The sequence below is a fragment of the Poromitra crassiceps genome, assembly GCF_964638095.1.
Source record: "Poromitra crassiceps genome assembly, chromosome: 27".
In the NCBI taxonomy this organism is placed as follows: Eukaryota; Metazoa; Chordata; class Actinopteri; order Beryciformes; family Melamphaidae; genus Poromitra; species Poromitra crassiceps.
Window position 1 is genome coordinate 16143599 of NC_139650.1, and position 20863 is coordinate 16164461.

Consider the following 20863-nt stretch of genomic DNA (forward strand, 5'->3'; position numbering starts at 1 on the left):
GGTGCCCCAGGGTTCCATAATGGGTCCAATTCTGTTCGCTCTGTACATGGTTCCTCTTGGACTCATAATTAGTCAATTTAAAGGGATCTCTTACCATTGTTATGCTGACGATATTCAACTGTATTTTTCCTTTAATCCTGACACTAAGTATTGATGGTTTTAATATATTGCATGATTGTTTATCTGCGACTGGATGGCGAGTAACGTTCTTCAGCTAAATGCTGATAAAACAGAAGTACAGATTGTTCTTCTGCTCACATATAGAGCCCTGCATGGTCAAGCACCTGCATATCTGCATGATCTGCTCCACTCTCACGTTCCCAGCAGGCCACTGAGGTCTGCTGACCAGAGCCTATTAGTTGTTCCCCGCACCAGGCTCAAAACCAAAGATGACCGAGCCTTTGAGTCTGTAACTCCTAGGTTGTGGAAGACTCTTCCTCACGACCTGATAGTTGCGTCTTCTGTGGACATTTAAACTGCAGCTAAAAATCTGCTGTTTAGACAGGCGTTTTTAGTTGTCTGCCCCTGTAGTCCTGTGTCTTTTGTATTTTACTGTTACCTGTATTGATTGATTAATTCAAGATTCAAGATTCAAGATTTTTATTGTCACTCCGTGGTACAAGTATCACGTGTGAAATTCTTGTGCTGTGGACTCCGTTTACAACATAGTACAAATATAACAGGGCATATGAGTGCAAAAACAACAAGAGACACAACAAGCATTGGTTGGTTGGTTGTTTTGTATTTTAATCCTGTGAAGCACTTTGTGAGTTTTCTCTGTGAGAAGTGCTATACAAATAACATTTACTTACTTACTTACTTGGAAAGAGCCGCTTGGGGAAACCGTTTCAAAGGGCCAGCCACTTTCGAAAAATAGCTGGCAGGTGATTGGATGAACCATCTGTCTATCACGGGCTTGCTCTCACTGGTGTCACACCAAAGCCTGCCCATACAGTAGCTGCCTCTGGAAGCGGATTGGTGTGAACCACTGATGGTTCAGATTCAAACCAATAGATTGGAGCGTGGCAAAATTGATTTGCCGTGTGATTGCAATCTCGCACGAATCCAGCTCCCTCCCAAGGTTAGAGAATGTTCCACTCACTCCAGTAAGAGTTGAGTAACAGAGCACCCCAACCTTGTGCCAAGTGACCAGTAAGATTACTGAGAACATTTACATTAGCAAAAGTGCTCATACTATAATATGGCCAGCCTGTTAGCTGATAACTATGCAGGCAGACTTGAGGTTGATTCAAAGCCGTTTGTAATGTGTCATGTTCATGTATCAAAAACAGAATGTTTCATTTTCCAGCATCTGAACCTTACCAAGAACGGGCTGTTGCTTTGTCTACGTTTCAAATTAACGACCCCTTTGTTCTGATTCAAAAGTGAAACCAGACAAGCGACAGGCTTGTAACAAACAGCTGCTTTGAAACTTATGAGCAATTAGCATATCTTTAAAGCAGGCGGTCCTCCAACAAGAGTACATATGACCTAAAATCAAGTTTTAAAGTTAAGCGACCTCTTGCGGTTGTGTGAATAACCAACACACACAGCCCAGTCTCAGAAAATTGTGAAATAGTAACGTTTGTCCACAGTTTTGAAGTCCACCGTTTTGGTGGGTTTTGAAATTTAATAAATAGGTTATAAGGGAGTTGGGAGATGGTTAGAGGTTCCCGGAGATGGAGGGGTCTCAGTGTGCAAAATAGCCTACCCCGTCGGGGGTCCACCTAATATAGTGCTCCAGGCAGTGTGCTGAAGTCTTACACAGACCAGACGCATATAGGCTACAAAATTTCATTGTTGCAAATAATCAATTATAGGCTATACACGCTTTGCACACACATCACCAAGGCAATATCATCGACAATAAGGCCACTCTCATGATAACGCAAGGTATTTTTTAAAGGACTTTACTGAGTTTTTATTCTTTAAGGCCAGCCCTAGGCATAAGCAAACTAAGCACCTGCTTAGGGCCCCAAGAGCATTTGATTTTTTTCTCGCAATATAATTTATTATATTATGTCAATATTACAAAAACACAATATTGTGTACAGACTGGCTAGTTAATCTTAGTGTTTTAATCAATTCCCATACCTCTGTCAGAGCTGGTGTCACATTCATGGTAGGTTTCCATTACAGATAGGCGCCTGGGCGATACACACACACGCACGCACGCACACACACACACACACACACACACACACACACACACGGCAAAACAACTATGTGTTAGATTGACATGTACGAGTGATCAAGCATTGATAATAGTCAATAGTTTTGGCAGCACCTAGGTGGTGGGGGCCCGCAAATCAAATTCTGCTTAGGGCCCCATAAAGGCTTGGGCCAGCACTCAATCTGTAGCAGTGTATTTGCATCAGTGTTGGGGGTAACTTATTGCAAAAGTAACATATTACATGTAATATATTACTTTTAGCAGTAACTCAGCAACTTATTACTAATAGGATTTCAGTCAAGTCAAGTCAAGTTTATTTATATAGCCCTAATTCACAAGCATGTCTCAGAGGGCTTCACAGAGAATCTGTCTAGCTAATTCTAGCTGACCTAACAGTAGCAAATTACAGAATAAAGATAACACTTTGAACAATTGATAGAGAAATATAGAAAATATAGAAATATAGGATAGAGCAGAGGAGAGAGCAGGAGAAGGGAGGAGAGCAGGGGGAGTGTGAGAGAGTGATGGGGTGGGGAGGGAATGGGAAATGTTGGAGAGTATAGGAGGTGGGGAAGGAGCAAGAGGAGAGAGCAGGAGAGGGGAAGGGGGAGTGGGGGGGGTGTGTGGGGGAGAAGAGAGCAGGGGGAGGGAGGAGGTGGGGAGAGAATGGGAAATGTGGGGGAGGAGAGAGCGTATGGGAGAGTAATATACCAGTTACTTTGTCAAGTAACACAAGTTACAAATTGAGTTACATTTCTTTTTATCAAAGCATATATATATATTTAAATGAAGATACAATTATTTCCTAATCAAATTGTGTGTTTTTATACAAATAACCATAGACGACAATAACAAAGAAAAAGGATAACATTTAGAATTTTCGACAATTTACTCTGACTTCAAAACGGTTTAAATTATTTGTCGGGATGTTCCAGGGCGGCGATGTCATTCTGCTACTGCTGTTATTTTGGTGAAAGTAATGCAAAAGTAGTGTAATAAGTAACGAGTTACTCTACACAGTTACTCTATTGTAAGGTAACTTATTACTTTAAAATGAAATGAAAGTAACTAGTAATGTGTAGTATATTACATTTTGGAAGTAACTTGCCCAACACTCATCAGCATTACTGACTTACATTTGTGGCTCCGGTCGACATGCAGATCGTTACCACAACGCTGTTGTACCGTATAAACGCGGAACCAAAGGCCACGACGCAACACATGCTGTTTATGCAGAGCGTTGTATAAATGTGGCCTGTGTCTCTCTTTGCCCTCCCAGATGGTAGTGGTGTCAGATGATGTCCATGAGTACGCTGTGGCACTGAAGGACACGGAGGAGAAGATAGCACGATGCCCTGCAAGAGTGAGCTCAATATTATTTTCTTTGCTTGTTATAATGCTCTTTCTTTGGGATTTCTTGGAGTTAAGTGCCTTGCTCAGTGGCACTTTATCACATTTATCGTTATCAGTGAAAGTACTATCTAATGTTGGATACATCGATATTCACTAATACTTGCATGAATTGATGAATAAAATGGAGGGAAGAATGGTAGAATTTATTTATTTATTTGTTTGTTTTATGCTAATCTTTTATGATTACAGATATATCGACTTCCACACATTTTCCTGTCTTCAGATTAAAAAACAAACAAACATAGGGACTTTGTTATCCTACAGTAACAGGCATAGAGATCGCCTGGATGCATGTAGCATGTGTTCTTTACCTATATGATGTGTAAGGCCCTCAATAAAACAGCCATATCAAGACTGTACACTAATGGGGCATCTGGGTAGTGTAGATAGTCTAGGACCTGCCTCAGATATGTATGCGCTTCATTTAGGAGAGAATATCTCAACAGTTATAGACTAATATGACCCCTGTTAAACTGTTATAGACTAATATGACCCCTGCAAACAACTTGGGATGTGTGCCAGAATCTCTATCTCTAACATGTAAGGGGTAAAAGCACTCGCCTACCACTGCGGAGAGCCGAGTTCAATTCCCGGCAGTCACAGCGGTACTTCCGGCTCGGTCAGTCAGACACAATTGGCTGTGTCTGCGGGTGGGAAGCCGATGGGGTATGAGGCCTGGTCGCCGCACTAATGCTGCCTCTGGTCGGCCTGTTCTGGTGGGAGGGGAACTGGGGGGAGTAGTGTGATCTTCCCTCGTGCTACGTCCTCCTCATGGCAGGTGACTGTACATGTATCAGAGGAAGCATGTGCTCTACAACTCTCCCCAGATCAGCAGAGCAATGATCTGGACAGCAGGGGGAAGTGGCCAAGTATTGGGGTGAAAATGGGAGGAAAAAAAGACTGTACACTTTGTACACTATGGCTTTCCATTGTTCCCCCAGAGACCAGACATTCTGGACGAGCTCCAGAAAAGTCAGAAGGTTTTTGCTGAGAAGCTCAACCACCTCAGTAGGAGACTGGCCTGGATCAACGCCACCATCTACTCAAAGGTGATTTAGGAATGTATGTGTTGGTGTACTTATGTGTACGTCTTTACATGCTGTCGCTGTATCACTTGATCCCTTGCTCTTCCTTGGTGTATTTCTGTTTCCATCTATGTCTATCTACGTCTTTCTCTCTGTAGGAGAAGATGTTGGATGTGTACTGGTTGCTCCGTGTGTGTATCCGGACCATTGAACATGCGGACAACACCGGCTCCTTGTTTGCCTTTGCTCCAGAGTTCTACCTCAATGTAGCCATGAATGCATACAGCGCACTCAAGAACTACTTCAGCCCTGCAAACAGTATGGAAGAACTACCAGGTATAGAGTAACTATGTACTTATTATCACTAATAACCCTATCTGTCTGTATAACTAGCAGAGATGGGAAAAAGTACCCACATTCTTTACTTAAAGGGGGACTAACCCCCTAGATATGTATTAGAACAGTGATTTGAAAATACCTATGGAAAAAACCAAGAAATGACATATGCTCTTGTCTATACTGGACTCTTTGGCTGTGTTGAAGTCAAGATTCTTTTTCGGAAATCGACGCCATTACAGTTTGCCTACTGCCTCAAAAATAATTTATTTGAGAGGGGCCATATCTTTATAAATATCAACAACTAGCCAACGCTGTTGGTCTGTATGGAAACAGAAAATCTGAAAATGGTTGAAAAATATATCAATTTGGTAATTCAGTGGCGAACTAGAAATTTAATTATTTTTCTGCATGTATCTCTATGGCAGTGTGTCAAAACTACGTTACGAGAGCAAAGTGACGTGGGCTCGTTACAGCAGCACACCGCACAATACAACAAACCCCCCGTTCTGGGGTAACACAATGCGAGATTTCTCTACGTCATTCCCTCGTCCAAGTTGCCATATAGTCCCTTTTTCATTTTAGTTTGGGGGCTTTTCGTGATTCTTGTTAAAAGTTGTGCAAAAGTTTTCCTCTCAGCGCAGTGCAGGGCAGGCTGCGCCTCGTCCCTCCTGCCAGACCCAGGCTGGCGAAACAGCCTGCTGCATGCATGGGGCGCTCGTAACCTCACGGAGCAACAAACAAACACAGACAGAAATAGCTGGTGTGCGATTTAGAGAATACAGTCTGAGATTGGGTACAGGATTGAGGGAATCCCGCATCTGTTTGCGAAGGTGCGACTGGACAGGACGCTTTTCACAGACGGGCACAGTAGTCGGAGCGAGGCGAGTGTCTCTCAGGGCTACTCAGGGCATAGCTGCAGATCTCTCCTCCTCCTCCTCCGCGCATTCAGTCTGTCCAAAATCAATACCGATATAATCTCAGTAGGAGGGATGCAGGGAAATATAGTAGCCGATGTGTTTAGAGAAGCTTTGTCACGTTGTCACGTCGTAGTATAGCGTTATATTTTACATGTGCGCTAAACTGCAACCATATTTGTTTGCGGAAATATCAGACTGCTCTCAGAGCACAGAGAGCCCAGCTGCTGCTGGCCTGCTGCGCGCGCCCGCGGAGCTTGGGGCTCGTCCATGTTACAGTACGACTCTCTCCCGCCTGCCTGGGCTGGAGACAGTGCTTGCAACTCGGACTGATAATATAAACATCATCATTCGAGCTTATCCAGGTAAGATATCAATAAAGTAATGACACATTCAGCGGGAAACTAACTATAATTAAGACATGTGCCAACTTTGACGACGTTTGGTTCAGTATTTTAAGAGCAAACTTCAATAGAAATAGGCTTGGAGTTCTGAGGAGCCGAAAGGGTACAGGGGGGGTAGGGGAGTAATTATCTTGAAATCCCATAGTCTTTGGGTCACCGTGACGTCATGACGTGTCAAATATCCCATTCATTTGAGAAAAAAAAAAAAAGCAGTGTTTGACCCTAAGAGGGCGCTTATGCCAGGTATGCTGCTGAAAAATGATACAAATGGTAAAATGGCAACAGTTTGGTGTCAAATGTGGAAATTTTGACCAGAATTCTTCACACATCACCCCCAAAGTCATATATATTGGTTAAAAGCTGAAAAAAAGTGTTTTGGAGGTTAGTTACACTTTAAGGAGAAGTACAGTTACTTGTGTAAAAAAAAGTACTGTGTCAACTTGTTTCCTTAAAGTGTAACTTACCCCCAAAACACTTTTTTCAGCTTTTAACCAATATATATGACTTTGGGGGTGGTGTGTGAAGAATTCTGGTCAAAATTTCCACATTTGAGACCAGACTGTTACCATTGTACCATTTGTATCATTTTCAGCCGCATAAGTTCCCTCTATGGGTTGAACACTGCTTTCTTTTGTGCCCTAAAATGAATGGGATATTTGGTACATCCTGACGTCACAGTGGGGTTAGCACATGCATCTCGGTGCATCTCGAGAAGCCTATACAACTAGGCAAGATGGAAAAACACTAAGGAGCCCTAATTTAGTTCACATTGGGGCAATGGACCCCCATATGATGTAGGGGTGTCACGGTACACAAAAGTCACGGTTCGGTACGTACCTCGGTTTTGGGGTCACGGTTCGGTACGAATACGGCACGGTACGAAAATGGGGAAAAAAGCAACAAATCCCAAATTCTGTTTTTTTCCCTTTGAATATGTCTGAATCCTGCTTTTTACGCTATTTTTACCATCAGAAATAGTGTCTAATATGTGGGAATGAATAAATGTCCACTATTTAATAAGATCTAGGCAATCCACACAAAAAGGTTTTACTCTAGAGCAGTGATTTTCAAAGTGTGGGGTGCGCCTCCCTCTCAGATGTCTGTATTCCAGCTGTTTGACAGGGCAAAGGCATTTCCCCCCACTTTAAATCTTTATTGTACACAAGTTTGTAAACCGAGCGCATGTGTGGAGTAGCCTAATACTCCCACCAACCCCTCCCCCTGTTGTATTTGTTTTATGTAGCATTTGCGTTTGATGTAAGCACTAATTTGGAATCCTATCTAAAAGCGGCCACTAGGCGGCAGTGTTTCTTTAGTCAACGTCAAAATACCTACATGTTCAGAAGAAGAATAAAACGGCAGAAGAAGAAAAACTTCTTTACCCCTGTTGAAAGATACCCCCACTGTCTGACAGACAACGGGGTGGGTTTCACTTTCCCCGTTAAGTACGGGAAAGAACCCTGTCAGCGCCTTAACGTTATTGGATGTGAGTTTTGTTTAGCATAATATGATTACGTTCGGTCATCTAATGGATTATTGGAACATGACAAGGAGTCATCGCCTCTTCCTCACCGCAGCTTGCCTGTCTGCATCCGCAGATGTCTGCTTGACCGCATCACTCATCCCACGCGATGTATGTTGCTTGTTTACAAGTTAACAGCCTTGTCAGTGTTATGTAACTTTTAGCCGCAACGCGCAACTATAAAGGACTTTGTCGCGGCTACGTAACGTTACATTGGCAAGCTTACCTCGTTGGCTTGATGTTGACAGAATTTGCAAAACAGCTTATCGCCACAAAACGTCCCATTCTGTGAACGCGGATTTCTATGGCCCTTGTGTTGTTTTGGTGTGTCTTCTTCTGTGGCGTTTAATTAAATTAAATTCAATGCCGTTCAAACAGCATTTAGGTGCTTCTGGATTTGACGTATTCGTCGTGTCGTTTCATGTACCGTGAAACGAGGTACCGTGAGGGTCGTACCGTAAATTCACGGGACGAATACATGTACCGTGACACCCCTAATATGATGAGATTTGGTCTCTTAGATGCAAATCTGATTTATTTTTTATTTTTATGTAGCCTAGATATGATTTTGTCCAGAATTCCATATATATTAGGTTGAGAGATAACAGAGAATCCTGGAATCCTCTCAAGGACCACTGGTGGTCACCGGACCCCACATTGAGAACCACTCAACCACTTTGATTGTGTGTAGAGAGAAGAGAGAGAGGAGGACTCTTCTGTGCCCCTTTTTGACAAAAGCAGCCTACAGCCTAAAATGTATTTTCCTGGTTCACTTTTGACGGGGAGGAGAAGGCAGGTGAAGTGACACTCACCTCCGACTTATAGGCTACTGAGCTGCTGCTGCTGCACTGACGCTCTGCCCGCCTGTCTGTGACAAGCGGCTTGTCCAGTCGTATGCAGCAGTTCGCGCAAACAGATGCGGGATTCCCGCAATCCTCTATCCAATTTCAGACACTGATTGTGCAGAAAAATCGCACACCAGCGATTTTTGTTTGTTTGTTGTTGTTTTGTGAGGGCGAGCGTCCTAGCCGAACTGGCAGGAGGCAGGAGGTTGTTTCGCCTGTGAGCAGCCGCCAGCCGGGGAGGGGGGAGGGGGAGAATGTTCTACCGCCGCGATGCAGCTCTGCGCGCTCGAGAGGAAAAATCAGAGGTGTACAACACCTTTTGACAAGAATCACGAAAAAGGGAGAAACGAAAATGAAAAAGGGACTAAATAGCGGTCTATATGACAAGTTGGACATGGGAATAACGTGGAGAAATCTCCAATTGTGATTACATGAGCGTGTTGAGAGCTGTTTGTCCTGACTGTTTTGCTGTGCTGCGATAACGAGTCTCGCGTCACCAGGCTCTTTTAACGATACTTAGACACGCTACATACACACAAATGGGAGTCAATTTCTAGTTCGCCACTGAATAACCAAATTGATATAACTTTCAACCATTTTGAGCAACGGTGTTTCCATACAGGCCACCAGCGTTGGCTAGTTGTTGATATTTAGAAAAAGATATTGTAGCTCTCGTATAATTTATTTTCGAGGCGGTGGGTAAACTGTCATGGCGTCGATTTCCGGAAAAAAATTCCTGGCCTGAGCACAGCCAAAGAGTATAGTGAGACAAGAGGGGACGGTCACTTCTTGGTTTTTCCCATAGGTTTTTTCAAATCAAGCAGCATGCCGTTTTCCCAGATTTCTTGCAAAACGGTATTCTACTTGATTTGAAAACTCTGCAGGCAAGATGGCCCCCTATACTCGATTCTTTAGCTGGCAGAATTCCTCCCCCATAAACTAAGATAACTTGGCCAATAAGTATGTAACATACAAAATAAAACAACCGGTAATGTCTTCATTTGATGTAGAATGCAGAGGACATGTAACTGTGTAGTTAAACTTGCATTCCAGGAATATTGCTCTAAAGATAACGTAAATGGCTCGAGACTGTTTTGTCCTGAAACCCACTCGCTTTGTGCCAGAACACAATCGATTGGGGGTGGAACACGCCAGGATTGGCCAACGCCAACGCCAGTGCCCAGAACTGTCAAATCAAATCATCGACAGAGACGCTTTGGCCCGCCTCCCAGTATTTTCAGTGTATCTGAGATAGATATCAAAGAAACCGTTATGAATATAGCCACGTTATAAACAACAAACTAACGCTGGTGATCCGTATGGAAACAGTGTTACTCGAAATGGTTAAAAGTTATATCAATTTGGTCATTCAGTGGCGTTTTACTGCCATGTAACATAACTAACTAGCGGCTAATATTAGCCACAGTAGGCAATACCCATGGATGCATTGCTCTTGAAGGGCTCCCGCCGCATGAACTACAGTAATCACATGGGGGGAAAAAACAATTTTTCACATTTTGGCGGTAAGTTACACTTTAAGTAAAAGTACAAAGAGTACATGCTCTGAATTTGTAATAGACTATAAAATTATTTCTACCGGCTGTTTCTGTGCAAATCTAACTGAAACTCACATCATATGAATATAATTTGAAGATGATTAAAGTTAAAAGATCCCCTCCAAACATGTTTTAAGATATATCAAGTGTATACCGGTAGTTTGATTAATAATTTATGTGACATTGTTTTTCCACAAAAAAAGTGCACATACTGTAATGCGTGAAGCTGGGCGAGCGAAAGACGAGAGAGACGCGTCATTATGGAACCCACTGCAGGCAGGTGCTCAAGTGAAAAAAAGGGCACTGCTCTCATGATTATTTGTACAAAATAAAGTGACATACAGTACAGTCAGGCCCAGATTAATACAAGGTGATTGATCCCCCTGGGTGACCACACTTGAAGTGCCGGCCTCCTTCCAATTTGCATGTAAAAAATAAAAAATCACTATGGCCAATAAAGACCACAGATTAGATTAGCATGAATTTATTGCTAAAGTACAGGCTCAACACACATACTACAGAAACATGTAAGGCAGGCTCAACACACATACTACAGAAACATGTAAGGCACAATGTACTAACAAAAAAAAGTAATTTGATACATTTTCGGGAAAAAGATTCACTACAATGAAATGGCTAAGGGGACTAACACCATCCATCACATATGAATACAATTGGGTTCATTGAATTATGTCATTCCAAGACTTTTAATGGACCCAAGTATGCAGAACTATTCAAATAGAAGGCAAAAATAGCACATTTATAGGCTACTGCATGCAAAAAACCGGCATGGTTTTCCCAAAAACTCCATGGGATTAGCATGGCATTAGCAGTTCTGATGTCACCAGTGATGTCACTCGAGCAAATATTGAATGCATTTGCGATTGCTCAAGTAAAGTGTGATGTCACTCGAGCAACTGTGATCTTATATTAGTATTACCGTAGTCACAATTTGTGATGGAAGTGATGTCAGTCAGGTGTGTGTGTGTGTGTGTGTGTGTGTGTGTGTGTGTGTGTGTTTAATGTATTTGCAATTGTTTCAACTGTGATGTCACCCGAGATTTGGGTCTGGATTTGAGTTTGGATCGAGGCAACAAGGAAGTGTGTGTGTGTGTGCGAAGTGATGTCACTCAACTGGAAGTGATGTCACTCAACTGCTCGACTGTGATGTCATCAGGTCATTGTGCTGTAGTCACCGAAGATGTAGTCACCTAAGATGTAGTCAGTCACCTAAGAAGTCTTAACTGTGATCTTATCTTAGTGCCTGTCATAGTACCTGATGTCTGCACCGCTTACTTCAGCACCTGAGTGTGATTTTTTTAATACCTTCAGGCTACGAAGAAACCCTGACTCAACTAGCTGCTATCCTCGCTAAGCACTTTGCAGACCCACGCATTGTCGGAACAGGTGAGACACACAACCACACTCAAAGACTCATGTTGAGTGTGTGCTGTAATGATGGAGCCTGGATGGATATGCCTTTCTTTTTTTTCATTTTTTTTTTTCATATTTTATATAAATTTTTTGTCAGAACACAAACAAAACAAGACAAACAAACAGGCTCAGACACAAGAAAAGAAAAGAAAAAGCATACATCAACATTCAATATTACAACATGCTGCATACGGTGCTAATTAAGGCCTACAAAATTACCCTTCAGCCGGAGGCAGAACTCGCCATCTTCGCCTGCTCGACGCCACCTTGTATCAATCTTGTCTGCCATCCATACAGTCATTGCTCTTAGTTGTAAAGCCAACCAATAGTTTCTAAAATTCGGGAGCCCCCATCCTCCTAAAGGTTTAGGCAGTTGTAACACTTTATATCTTACTCTTGGGCGTCTGCCTTGCCATATAAATCTAGAAATAGGGCGATCTAACAGAGTAAACATAGACTCTGGAGGTGTAAGAGGAAGTGTTTGGAATTGAAACAATAGTCTTGGTAAAATAGTCATCCATTATGGACTCTATTCTTCTGACCAGTGTGAGGGGCAACACGGTCCAGCGATCAAGGTCAATTCAAATTTTGTCCATCAGCTTTTTGTAGTTGGCTTCATACAATTTGTCTGTCAGCTGTTATGGTGGTTCCAAAATATTTTTTGGGCCATTTAAATGGAAACGATGCCTTCGTGTTAGAGGAGATGAGTCCATTTAGAGATAAGGCCTCTGTTTTGCTTACATTTATCTTATACCCAGAGAGGCGCCCAAATTGTATTATACAATCCATCAGTTTTGGTACCGTGTTCACTGGGTCTGATATATATGCTATCACGTCGTCTGCGTACAAAGATATTTTATGCATTGCATTTCCTGCCTCTATGCCTCCAACTTGAGCATAGTCTCTTATCACTCAAACGTCCACTTGGACTCAAGGATGAACTGATTAGATTTTGGTGGTCAAAGTTCAAGGTCACTGTGACATCACGACCGCTCGTTTCATGCTCGTTAACGTGATTTCACACAAATGCCTTGACAGAATTTCATCTAATTTGCCTCAAACGTCCACTTGGACTCAATGATGAACTGATTCCATTTTGGTGGTCAAAGGTCAAGGTTTACTGTGACCCCACGAACACCATTTTCAAGCTCGGTAACGCCATATCTCAGTAACACCTTGACGGAATTTCTTCACATTTGGCTCAAACGTCAAAGTCTGGACAGACATGGATGTCGACCGCTCACCTGTTGGCGGAGGCATATATCCGCGGTGCGGTCGTCCTCAGAATCAGAATCAAAATAACTTTTATTGCCACAGTATGCAAGTTATATACGAGGAATTTGTCTTAGTGTCTGTATAGAGGGTATGCATGTGATGTCACAGAGGTAGAAGTCACTGTGGGGTCACGCCCACTGAGTCACAGCAAGACTGAGCTTGAATGCAGTAATCAGCCTAGATAACTGACACCTGCTGCTCAGGGAGGAATTTGACACTCATTTTGACACTCGTTCCTGATTGAGGGGGCGTGTTCCAGTGGGTGTGCATACCCTCTATTCATAGCTTTCAAGGGGCGTTACGTGCTGCCGGGAACGCCCACCTGGCGGTCAAAAAAAAACTTGTTGATTCCGTTGCCTGCGAGTCGACTCACGCTGTTTGTTCAGCCAAAGTGCCGCATAGCCTACCTGTTGTGCTATCGGTTGCACTAAACCGACGAGGAGACACGCCTGGCTTGTGTTTTACAGAATCCCGTCGGAGAAAGAAAGGAGGAGGTTGTGGATTTGTGCGACGTGGTTCAGTCGCTGGGCAGGGGGGAAAAAATTGCTTTTTTTTCTACCATCAAAGTACACACGTCTTTGCTCTTTGCGGTCAACATTTCATCAAAGGTAAGCTCAAGTAACGTTACAATAATGATTAATACCCTGTTAACGTTACTTGAGCTTACCTTTGATGAAATGTTGGCCGCAAAGAGCAAAGACATGTGTACTTTGATGGTAGAAAAAAAAAGCAATTTTTTTCCCCCTGCCCAGCGACTTAACCACGTCGCACAAATCCACAACCTTCTCCTTTCTTTCTCCGACGGGATTCTGTAAAACACAAGCCAGGCGTGTCTCCTCGTCGGTTTAGTGCAACCGATAGCACAACAGGTAGGCTATGCGGCACTTTGGCTGAACAAACAGCGTGAGTCGACTCGCAGGCAACGGAATGAACAAGTTTTTTTTTGACCGCCAGGTGGGCGTTCCCGGCAGCACGTAACGCCCCTTGAAAGCTATGAATAGCGGTCAGGTCAATATACAGAGATAAAGAAGTAGGAAAGATAACTAAAGACAATCACAATGTTGCAAGTGCAATCAAATCAAATATATACAATACACACATGAGTGGAGGAGTGTTCTGTGGATACTAGTTCTAGTTTATATAAAAAGCACAACTCTGAATAACCCCGGTTCTGAGTAATTTATTTGCTTATCTTCTTTTTTCTTTGCCTCTGTGTGTGTTTTTGGCTCATAACTGTCTGTCTCTGGGCATCTGGGTAGTGTAGAGGTAAAAGCACTCGCCTACCACCAGGGGGCATCTGGGTAGTGTTGAGGTTAAAGCACTTGCCTACCACTAGGGGGCATCTGGGTAGTGTTGAGGTTAAAGCACTCGCCTACCACCAGGGGGCATCTGGGTAGTGTAGAGGTAAAAGCACTCGCCTACCACCAGGGGGCATCTGGGTAGTGTTGAGGTTAAAGCACTCGCCTACCACCAGGGGGCATCTGGGTAGTGTAGAGGTAAAAGCACTCGCCTACCACCAGGGGGCATCTGGGTAGTGTAGAGGTAAAAGCACTCGCCTACCACCAGGGGGCATCTGGGTAGTGTAGAGGTAAAAGCACTCGCCTACCACCAGGGGGCATCTGGGTAGTGTAGAGGTAAAAGCACTCGCCTAGCACCAGGGGGCATCTGGGTAGTGTAGAGGTAAAAGCACTCGCCTACCACCAGGGGGCATCTGGGTAGTGTAGAGGTAAAAGCACTCGCCTACCACCAGGGGGCATCTGGGTAGTGTTGAGGTAAAGATCGGCAGAGGGGGTGGAGTAATGGCCAAGTACAATTGGGGAGAAAATGGGAGAAAAATCTAAAAAAAGGAAAAAATAAAAGTCTGTGTGTCTCGTCCCTTTCTTTTCTTTCTTGTACCTTCTCTCCTCCCTCTCCCTCTCAGATATTAAAGACTCTCTGATGCAGGCGCTGGCCAGTTACGTCTGCTACCCACAATCCCTCAGGGCGGTGGAGAGGATTCCAGAGGAACAGTGAGTTCTTGGCCTCCTTTGCTCATTGGTTATTAGCCACGCTCTCTGATTGGACAGGCTCGACAGTCATTGCTTATACTCCAGGGTTTTTCCTGGCACAGAATCGGTCATTTTTTGCGGGGGAGGAGGGGGGCGGGTGGTGTCTACGTACAGTAAGTATGATCGGTCCGGTCTTTAGGGGGCGCCAACAATTCCTCTATACAGGAAAAACACTGGACTCACAGGCATAGGCAGGGTCTTCTCATTAGATGTTGTCATGCTATTCATAGCTTTCAAGGGGCGTTACGTGCTGCCGGGAACGCCCACCTGACGGTCAAACAGTACTGCTAAGTACTGTTTGAGCGGACGACAGCACAGGCATCACTACAGTATCTTCTCTTTTAGCAATAGTCTCACTAATCCCACAGTGGTTTACCTGCTTTTGAGATCTGCAAAAAATAGTTTGCTTCTGTCTCACCCGTTCTCCCTCTCTCTTCACACGCGACGAGGGCTGTGCTCTCTCTCCACAACATTATAAAAACGAGTCCGCACTCCGCACGCAGTTTGTTGTGAAACAATTTCTCCGAACTGCCATGTGTTGGACAGTAACGTTAACGATAGTTCGGTTTGTTTGAAGTGCCCAAAACGTGCAGTTTGTTTAGATATCGTTCTTTTTCAACGCTTGATAGATGGTCTAAATATTCCTGACTGTAAACTGGTGGAAAAAAGCCCGCTTTTTGCTGGAGCTGCGTCTGGTCAGTGTTCAGCGCCATTGTTGTTTTGAGTTTTGACCGCCAGAATGGGCGTTCCTTGTACTTACGTAACGCCCCTTGAAAGCTATGAATAGACTACTTGCACAACTCCACTACTTCCTGAAATGAGTAGGGCATCTTGGTTTCCTGTCCTACACTATTGGATGAACTGATTAATGTCAGGTGTGCCTGACTGCTGCAGTCACAACAGCAGTGATCAGGCACACCTGACATTAATCAGTTCATCCAATAGTGTAGGACAGGAAACCAAGATGCCCTACTCATTTCAGGAAGTAGTGGAGTTGTGCAAGTAGTCTATTCTCTCATGTTCTGGGCTCAGTGGTCCCATTAATGTTTAGTGGCAAACTTAATTAATTAAGCCTCCCGGAGAGAAAGAGTATTGCTCTAGATTTTGTCTCTCTCTCTCTCTCTCTCTCTCTCTCTCTCTCTCTCTCTCTCTGTGCCTGTCTGTGTCTCTCTCTCTCTCTCTCTTGTCTGTCTGTCTCTCTGTCTTCTGACATCTGGTTGGGTCAAATCCCACCACTACTCTCTTATACATAATATCAATTCAAACCTGTTACATTTGTTAGTAAAGCAGTTAAAAGGTATTAACACAGTGGATATAAGATATGTGGCACCAGATGACTCTGAAATTCAATAGATGCTGCTTTTATCTCATCCAATCCATGTTTGGGCGCCTTCTTCCAGTCAAAGTGTTTCATTAGGTTTTGTCACATCACACCACAGTGTAGTGAGATAGAAGACACACACACACACACACACACACACACACACACACACACACACACACACACACACACACACACACCACAGTGTAGTGAGATAGAAGAGACACACACACCACAGTGTAGTGAGATAGAAGAGACACACACACACACACGCACACACATCACACCACAGTGTAGTGAGATAGAAGACACACACACACACACACCACAGTGTAGTGAGATAGAAGAGACACACACACCACAGTATAGTGAGATAGAAGAGACACACACACACACGCACACACATCACACCACAGTGTAGTGAGATAGAAGACCCACACACACACACACACACACACACACACACACACACACACACCACAGTGTAGTGAGATAGATCACACACACACACACACACACACACACACACACACACACCACAGTGTAGTGAGATAGAAGAGACACACACACACCACAGTGTAGTGAGATAGAAGAGACACACGCACACACATCACACCACAGTGTAGTGAGATAGAAGACACACACACACACACACACACACACACCACAGTGTAGTGAGATAGAAGAGACACACACACACACACACACACACACCAGTGGCGAACCGTCAGGGCCTTCTAGGTATTCACTGAATACCCAAGAATAAAATAAAAATTAAATTAAAGAAAAAAGAAAAAAAAATTGAAAAGAAAATAATTTCCCCCTAATAAATTATTTGTATTTGTTATTTATTATTTTTTATTAACTGAATAGAAGGCCCAGTTCTGATAGGCACGGTTCGCCACTGACACACACACACATCACACCACAGTGTAGTGAGATAGAAGACACACACACACACACACACACACACACACACATCACACCACAGTGTAGTGAGATAGAAGACGACGATAGAGACTGAATGATCGCTTGAGCGTGGCGTGAGCGTGGCGTGAGCGTGGCTTCGGCGTGGCTTCGGCGTGACACCCGCATGGGTGGTGTGAACAGCTTTGCCTGTTGACAAGGCAAGGATAAATGAAACTTGTGGGTTCAGCGTAGGTTTTTTCACCCCTGACATGTCTTTAGCCAGGTTTTCAAGAATGGCTCTGATGCCCTGCAGCTCTCTAGCCACATTAGCCGGAGGGATATCATCGCTATCGTTAGCCTTCTCCGCCATCTTTGTCGTTGCTCCAGGTCGGCTTTCAGTGGTCTTTCGCTGGTTTTGAGCCTCGGTGCAAGTAAAATAATGGTTTGTAGTCATCTTCCGTCACACAAACTCCATGCATAGGACCAACGATACTATACGATCATATTATACATTTTTCTGAGAGTATTAACGAGTTGGCTGAGCCCCCCTCTTCTCCTATGCGACCATCTTGGGTGGGTGTACCACGTGACCTCCCCGGAAGTACCTGTTGTTGTTAACACAACGTCACAGTGATTCAGTCTCTTCACATCCTCAGCACTGAAGGATCTTTCATTACAGAAGTGGCTCCACCAAATGTACAATTACATATAGCAGATACATAAATGCTGAGAAATTTGGGAACACCTGAGAAAAATGCTAACAAGGCACATTTTACTAGGTGGTTTGACTGCAAAAACTGCAAAAGAAAGAAAAAATATTAAATATATATATATATATATATATATATATATATATATACACACACATATATATATTAGGGCTGTCAAACGATTAATTTTCTTAATCGCGATTAATTGTGCAATTAACTATAATTAATCGCGATTAATCGCGTCTTTGTATCGCATGTTTAAAATGCTATTATTTTGCATTGCAAAGCATTTTTTATTAGATATTAATAATTATTACCAGTGTGTCGTGATTGGGAATCAAATTAATGCAAATAAATGTACTTTGTGATCTTGAATTTTAGATTTAATTTTCTTCTATTGAATTTTTCAATTCAATAGAAGTGCAATGTAGACAGGAGGTCACAAAATGTCTACAAAATGCATCTTGAATAGAAAATAAATGCACAATAATTGTAAACACTCCAAAACCGATACTTCCGGCGGCGGCGCTGTGGAGCAGTCGAAACCCAAAATGACACAGCCGAAGAAGGCTGTATCTGAGCTAAAAACTTTGGCACTTCCATGTGAATAATGGCTCGGTATTGGAAACTGTGTATTGATAACGTGTATATCACGTGAAGCCATTGGAGCCGACCTCCCAGTGGTTAGAGGACCCGCGCATCCGAGACTCTGAAGGAAGAATGAGTGAGGAGTCTCACGCTAGCTAGCTGGCTGCTAGCTGGCTGCTAGCTACTTTCAGGTGATCGCTCGCCTCAAACTCGATGTACTTCGGTGATATTTTAATTCCGTTTTACACAAGGTGCAAACTACGGCTCTTGACTTATCCACTGTGCCATTTGGGAAGTAAAACGATCCATTTAAAAGCGTATTGCTGTCGTTCTCTTCCATGCCTGCCTGCACAAGCAGGAGACAGGAAACCGAACGGCTTGACAAAAAAAACGCGTTATGATCGGCGCGCGTAACGCGTTAACGCTGACAGCCCTAATATATATAAATATATATATTTTATTTTTTATTTTTTTATTTTGCAGTTGTCAAACCAACTAGTAAAATATGCCTTGTTAGCATTATATATATGCTAACAAGGCATATTTTACTACTATATATATATGCATATATATATTTATATATACACACACACATACACTGTAATGCCAAAAAATGCTTGTTGTTTGAAACAATAATCAGTCGCTCGTTGAGATGAACAAAGGAGGATTTATTTCCAAGAAATGGTCCGTCTGTATACAGAGAGTCACACCCTAACCCTAACCCACTGGAGGTTTCAGAAGAAGTGAGCAGTAGAGCAAACTCATATATCTTCTAACGAGCAGTGGCTGACCCCCACCCTCTGGAGTCTGCTGTAAAGTTCCATCAGCTCACAAAGGAGGATTCAACTCTCACTCTGGTCAGGCAGACCTGGACGTTATCTATTTCACTCCCTCACATGCCTACAGGCCTTTGAAGCATAGCAAGCAGAAATGATCTTAATGATGTTTTTAATGAGGTTTTTGGAATCACAGCATTTCTCAGATGGGGAAGGGCCACTCACCAACACTGAACACAGACAATAATGATCAACAATCAATCAATAGTTTTCACTCACAACACAAACACACACACGCACGTACGTCTGTATGTATGTATGTATGTATGTATGTATGTATGTATGTATGTATGTATGTATGTATGTATATTCATACATGAGTTCAGGAGCACACACTTTCCTGGGTGCCGACAGAAAAAGGGAACATACAGCTCCTAAGAAAGGAGGGGATGGATGGACTCCTTGTGGGCAGTGAGCGAGTGCCCATTGTGACTTGTACTGATGTCTGTTTGTGTGTTTTCAGACGTGTTGCCATGATGAGGAACCTGCTGGCTCCTTATGAACAGAGACCCTGGGCTCAGACCAACTGGATCCTGGTCAGACTGTGGAGGGTGAGCACACACACACACACACACACACACACACACACACACACACACACACACACACACACACACACACACACACACACACACACACACCAGGAGCAGGAATTAAAAGGGTCTCACAAACCACTGCATCAACCCCTCATAAACCACTGCATCACAAACCACTGCATCATAAACCACTGCATCACAAACCACTGCATCAGCAAATAAATAAAACAACCAACATCGGAAAACACTTTACAACTGTTGGATGGAAGATGGGCTGGTTGGGAACAGAGAGTGGAGAAAACGGCTCAATGCTCTTTAACACTAGAAGGGCCGTCAAAGAGGCCACGTGACCCCTGTGAGTTAAAATAAAATATATCTTTGCACTCGATCGAGTTCCAAATCCCTACTTTCTTGACTTTTCCTAAATATGTCTGTTGTACGACCCTGTGTTCATACATTTTCAAAATCAGACCGATATCATGCGCTATCTACGCTTTGATGACAAGAGCACAAGGGCTGCCGGCCTTGTGGAGGACAAATTTGCCATGATAGCAGAGACACCTCCCCTCTCCCCGGCCAGTACATTTAGCATTTGAATAGAATTAATTTCGCATTTGAATAGAATTGACAGGGAGACTCCACACAAGAGGTGCAAATGCACAGCCTCTCATTCAAATGACTAGGGGTCAGTCGACCCCTCTTCTGGCCCTTGTGGGAGAATTTCGTTTTTTTTTTACCTGGAGCCCCCTCCTCACATTAATTATTATCTGACGACTCACCCAGTGTTCTCCGCAGTGATTTGGACCATCGTAGGCATTGTTGTGATTGAAATAGTACTCCAAGCCAGTCCTTGAATGCGCTCCGTCGGGGCCACATGGCAGCGTGCTCTTCCTCCATGTAAATAGACAGTTTTATTCCCGTGTTCTACCCATATCGTCATTATATGAGCCCTAAAGAAACATCAGACTGCTATTCACCCCCGGGCTATTTACAGCAGTCTTTACTGGGATCCCAT

At 43.4% G+C, this 20863-nt stretch overlaps 1 protein-coding gene across 1 annotated transcript in view; it reads left to right on the top strand.

Annotated features, from left to right (window-relative positions):
- LOC310798965 (E3 ubiquitin-protein ligase RNF123-like) overlaps positions 1-20863 on the top strand; it is a gene marked incomplete at its 5' end in the record, with an annotated part of 386065 nt that overhangs the window by 97646 nt on the left and 267556 nt on the right. Inside the window, 6 exons of the mRNA XM_083661528.1 lie at positions 3453-3536; positions 4528-4635; positions 4770-4947; positions 11524-11598; positions 14822-14909; positions 19776-19863. Coding sequence (XP_083517654.1) covers positions 3453-3536; positions 4528-4635; positions 4770-4947; positions 11524-11598; positions 14822-14909; positions 19776-19863 — 621 coding nt within the window. The remainder of the gene's footprint in view (positions 1-3452; positions 3537-4527; positions 4636-4769; positions 4948-11523; positions 11599-14821; positions 14910-19775; positions 19864-20863) is intronic.